This window comes from Dermochelys coriacea, chromosome 12 (assembly GCF_009764565.3).
Source record: "Dermochelys coriacea isolate rDerCor1 chromosome 12, rDerCor1.pri.v4, whole genome shotgun sequence".
In the NCBI taxonomy this organism is placed as follows: domain Eukaryota; kingdom Metazoa; phylum Chordata; order Testudines; family Dermochelyidae; genus Dermochelys; species Dermochelys coriacea.
Window position 1 is genome coordinate 10,018,843 of NC_050079.1, and position 5,170 is coordinate 10,024,012.

General features: G+C 55.4%; 1 protein-coding gene across 1 annotated transcript; it reads right to left on the minus strand.

The window, feature by feature from the left end:
- Window positions 1-200: 200 nt before the first annotated feature.
- Window positions 201-3,299, minus strand: TMEM30B (transmembrane protein 30B). Its single transcript, XM_038368905.2, has one exon. It carries the CDS (start codon window positions 3,243-3,245, stop codon window positions 2,187-2,189), a length of 1,059 nt encoding a protein of 352 aa, XP_038224833.1. The 5' UTR covers window positions 3,246-3,299; the 3' UTR covers window positions 201-2,186.
- Between the last annotated feature and the right edge of the window lie 1,871 nt (window positions 3,300-5,170).

The window sequence follows — 5,170 nt, forward strand, 5'->3', positions numbered from 1 at the left end:
ACAGAATTGTTAGCAAGAATAATGTTAACAACAACATAAAGGTTGGACAAGGTTTGCCATCATTTACACCTTTGCAACCTCAATGGTATTTGCATGGGTTGAACAGAGCAGAATTTGGTCCACAGGCCGAACATACTGCTATTATATGTGTTCGTATGCAGGCCTTTTCTTGCACTTACAGCATTCCACAGAGCCAGTTCCATTGTGAGCTTGAAAAAAAAAAAAAGTTCATTTAATATGCGAAGTCATTTCTCAGACAGACAATTACTCGTGTACTTCAAAGCATTTTCAAAGAACTAAAAGCAATTTGGTTAAGGCTTTACATAACTTTTCAAGTTTCAACTGACATGTAGTTCACAGCACTGGTATAAAAGACGCTGCTTCTGAAGTCGTAATAAGCCTGCATTTATAATTCAGTTTGAAGAAACTTTTCTAGAGTAAGAATCACCCAACTTGAAAAATTAAAAAGAGGTTCCACACTTGCCCAAAGACTTCAAATATACATAGATGTGACAAGGGGAGCAGTTACATTGTGAATTAGAGATCATCTACATGCCACAGACATTCAGACATCTAATACGGAATCCTAATCAGGGCTAACCAGACTACCTCTCATAAGCAACTACTATCAAGTGATGGTTCCCAAGGTAGCGTCACTAACTTCTTGTCAATCCAACTCTTTAAGAGGGGAAAAAACCCCTCAAAGGACAGAAACAAAATATAAACATTTAAGGAAATACATATTTGAGAACTCAGACTAGTCTCTTAGCTGGGGTCACTTTTTTGAACACACGATTAGGTATGTTTTCGTTAAAAATATTATGAAGTTATTTATTTTAGATAAGCAAGTTGGATGACCAATTTTTATTGCCATATAAGTGTTTCTAGTCTAAGTTATTTAATGCCATTCTTAGCAATATCTTTTAGAATAAGAACATATAGATGAAGTAAGATCCTTCTATCCTTTTTAATGGAAGATAAATCTATAGCAGAGAAAGAAAGGAGCCTTTTGCCATAAGTGAAATTAGGTGGACTCTACCGCCACTAGTCAATTTTGTTCAGAAGATGCTTATAAGTAAAGTCACTCTGCATCTACCAGCAAGACCTCAAGTGAGAGGAAGGAAAGAGGGAAGAGAAATGGCTTTGGATCACTGTTACCACTTACCCAGCTGGTATCTCACAAGATAGTCTCTCACTAAGGATTAATATCAAGCTTAAAGTTTATCCTTTTGGACACCTCCAGTTCAATTTATTCCATTTCGATAAGGACTAGTATACATTCCTACTCTTCAAAAATTAAAGAAAAATATTTTTAAAATTAAAACAGTTGACAATTGGATTATCAACCACCAGCAGAGCGATGCTTCTTTATGGGAGTGTTTTACACCTTGGGCTCGAGCAATATGGTAGCGCTCATCACTGTGAAAACGGTCTCTTACTGATCTTTGGTCTTTCTAAGATATTGCCAAATGTCCCTTTTACTACTTTAAAGAAAAAGGCATCAATAACTTAGGCCTCAAACCCTGTAAAAATCCTGTCAGACCGAATGGAAATGTTAAGATTATTAAATGATATGATTAGATTTTAAAGACAATCCACTGTAAAGTTTGCAATCCAAACAACAGGTCATTGTGCTAATACATGGTAACCTGAATATGCAATTGACTAGAATCTATCAATAAACAGACTAGCAAGCTTCACTTTCATTGGTAGAAAAAGGTTAGAAAAACAGAAGTTAAACCCAGACAGAGGAAAAGAGTGTCAGATGAAAAACAGGTTGAAATTCTTCCACTCCTAAAAAGAAAAAAGTCTGTGGTGACATTAGAAACATTGGTAATTTGTTAGGCAAAAAGAAAATCTGACAGTGATCCTTTAGGTGCACAGATATATACACCAAGTGATGCTCTTATCGCTCAGTCTGAATACGTTGGAGCTGTAGAGTTTTAACCAGATTTGAGCTTTCCCATAGTTTTGTGGCAAGGAGAAGGGGGGTTTCATTCAGCCCCTTACAGACACAGAAGGCCCAATTCTGCTCCCACTTACATTGGTGAGAGTTAAACAGTAAACCCATTGAGATCAGAATTATAACAGTGAAAGAGAAGGATGAGGCCTGGATGCTAGCAGAAAAGTTTGGATCTGAAGCTCAACTTCCTCCAAAGTTTGGGGGGCGTTTGGACTCCACCTCTCTATTCCACATCCATCTGGTTTTGTTGCTGGAACTTGATATGCACAGCCAGCATGACAAAGCCAGTGAGGATGCAGGCGGAGCCAAAGACCAGGTAGACAATGCCCAGGAAGGGGTTCTTGCCCCCCATCCAGGAAACGGTGCTGAAGATGACCTTCTTGGTGCCCCGGAAGGAGAGGACGGGGTAGTTGTAGGTGATGTTGAGGTAGTAGGTGCCTTGGGGCAGGCCAGAGGAGAAGTTGCCCTCACGCACGCGGCGGTAGAGCTTGCGGAAGGTGGGCAGGGCAGCGATGCGCATCCACACGATGAAGTCCTCGTTGATGAAGCCGGTGTTGTTGGGGTTGGAGTCCAGCAGGTAGGCGGCGTGGGGCCAGTTGGGGGGCTTGGCTGTGCCCTCGAAGCTGGCCTCCAGGGTGCCATTGATGAGGGCGGGGTTGCTGAACTTGATGTTGGAGTCGGTCCACCAGGAGATGCCTCGCTTGTCCAGGGGCACGCGGTGGAAGGTGCCGTTGGCCAGGTGGTGGAGGGCGAAGGTGTCATTGAAGCGGCTGTTGGCGATGGCCCCGCAGGGGGCGACGGGGAGGCCCCGGGGGCCGGTGCGGAAGGGGCTGCACTCCGCGGCGGGGCGGCGCAGGCCCGCGGCGTCGCCGCTGAGCTGCCGGTCGTCGCGGGAGACGCTGTAGCGCCGGTGGTTCTGGTAGTAGTTGGAGAGCTGGTAGTAGAGGCACACGGGCCCCGGGAAGCGCTCGGGCAGCTCGAAGCGCAGCGAGCAGCTGCAGCCCCCGGCCCCGGCCGGCCGGCTGGCGTTGGCGCAGCGGGAGCAGCTGTGGCCGCTGCCCGGCGCCCCGGTGTAGTCGAGCTCCAGCTCGCGGACGGTGCCCGAGGAGAAGTGCAGGCCCAGCCCCAGCGCCAGGCAGGCCAGGCCCACGCAGAAGAAGAGCGGCAGCGCGGTGCCCGCCGACAGCAGCGGCTGCCAGGCCGGCAGGCGCTGCTGCGTGAAGGCCGTGTTGTCCGGCTTGCGGCGGCCGGCCGGCTCGGCGCGGGGCGAGGCGGCGGCCATGGTGCCCGCGCTCCGCTGAGGCGCGCCTCCCGCCCCGACGAGCCGGCCAGGTGAGGGGCGGTGCCGCCGGCCCGGCATCCGGCCCCGCCCGCGCCCGGGCTCCCCGACACCGCCTCCCCCACCCCGGCCCCGGCCCCGGCCCTGGCCTCGCCGGCTGCCCCCCCGCCCCTCCCCTCCCCTCCCCCGCCAGCCCGGCCCCAGCCGGCACCCCCGGGCGAGAGCCCCGCTCCCCCTCCCCCCCAGCCGGCCCCGCCCGGGCTCCCCGACACCGCCTCCCCCACCCCGGCCCCGGCCCTGGCCTCGCCGGCTGCCCCCCCCTCCCCTCCCCTCCCCTCCCCCGCCAGCCCGGCCCCAGCCGGCACCCCCGGGCGAGAGCCCCGCTCCCCCTCCCCCCCAGCCGGCCCCGCCCGGGCTCCCCGACACCGCCTCCCCCACCCCGGCCCCGGCCCTGGCCTCGCCGGCTGCCCCCCCCTCCCCTCCCCTCCCCCGCCAGCCCGGCCCCAGCCGGCACCCCCGGGCGAGAGCCCCGCTCCCCCTCCCCCCCAGCCGGCCCCGCCCGGGCTCCCCGACACCGCCTCCCCCACCCCGGCCCTGGCCTCGCTGGCTGCCCCCCGCCAGGCCGGCCCCAGCCGGCACCCCCGGGCGAGAGCCCCGCTCTCTGTCATTGCCCCCGTTCCTCCCCCGCCAGGCCGGGTCCCATAGCCCAGGGAGAGGCCGGCATAGCCGCCCCATTCCCAGGCAGGGTCCAGGACAGTCCAGGGGAGAGCTTGGCTCTTCAACCGTGTCCCCAGGGCATAGTCCCAAACAGCCCAGGGAGAGCCCGGCTCTGGGGAATAGCCGCCCCCCAATCCCCTCCGAGCAGGCCGGGGAGAGCTCACCTCTTCGACAACACTCCCCATGGCAGCGTTCCCTACAGCCCAGCTCTCCAGCACCCATACGTGCCCCACAGGCCAGGGTCTCCTCCAGCCAAGGGAGAGGTTGGCCCCAGTCTCCTGCCCAGCTGAACTTCTTCTTGTGAATGAAGAGCCAACCTGTACCCACTTTAATTTGGTTAACACCACCAGAAAATGGAGTGCAACCACAAATCAGTGTGATCAACACACACAACCCACCCGGCATCTATTACTCCTGGGGGAATTCTGCGCCACTGCGCATGCACAGAATTTATGTCCCCCACAGATTTCTTTGCTTCCCTGCAGAAAAATGACTTTCTGATGGGGAAGTCAAGGGAAACCACAAGAGCGGCGGTCATGCACCCCTCCCCAGCAGTATGTTTCAAGGGCCCTGGGCAGCAGGCAGAGAGGTAAATCACAGTGGGGCAGGGGGTGGGGAAGACCTGGAGAGTGGCTCCTACTCTCTGCCAGGCTCAGCTGCTAGTCCCAGCTGGGCTAGGGAGCACAGGACTTCCTCTTCCCTTGCACGGCATCTGGGGCCGGGTCAGACACACCCCAGATTTCTCCCCCAGGTGCAGGAAGCTCTACAAACTCCCCTTTCACCCCCCAACACACTTTCTACAACCATCACTCTGCAGCTGCAGGTGGAAGGATCTCTGTACCAGCAGCTGCTCCCCTATCTGCCCAACCCCCATACATCCAGACTCCCTCATACCCAGACCCTCCTGCTGAGCCTCACCCCACACACACACACACACGCTCAGAACCCCCCCCCCTCAATGAGCCCCACTCCCACTGCACCTGGACTACCCCGACAAGCCACCCACACATAGATCACCACCCCACCAAGCCCCAACCAGCTGCACCTGGATCCCCACCCCACTGAGACCCACTCCCCCAGCATCTGGACCCTTCACTGAGCCCCCCACACCCAGACTCCTGTACCGAGCTCTGTTCCCCCCGACCTCTCCTGCTGAGCCCCAACCACCTTCATCTGGACCCCCCCTGCAGAGTACCATTATTGTTGCACCC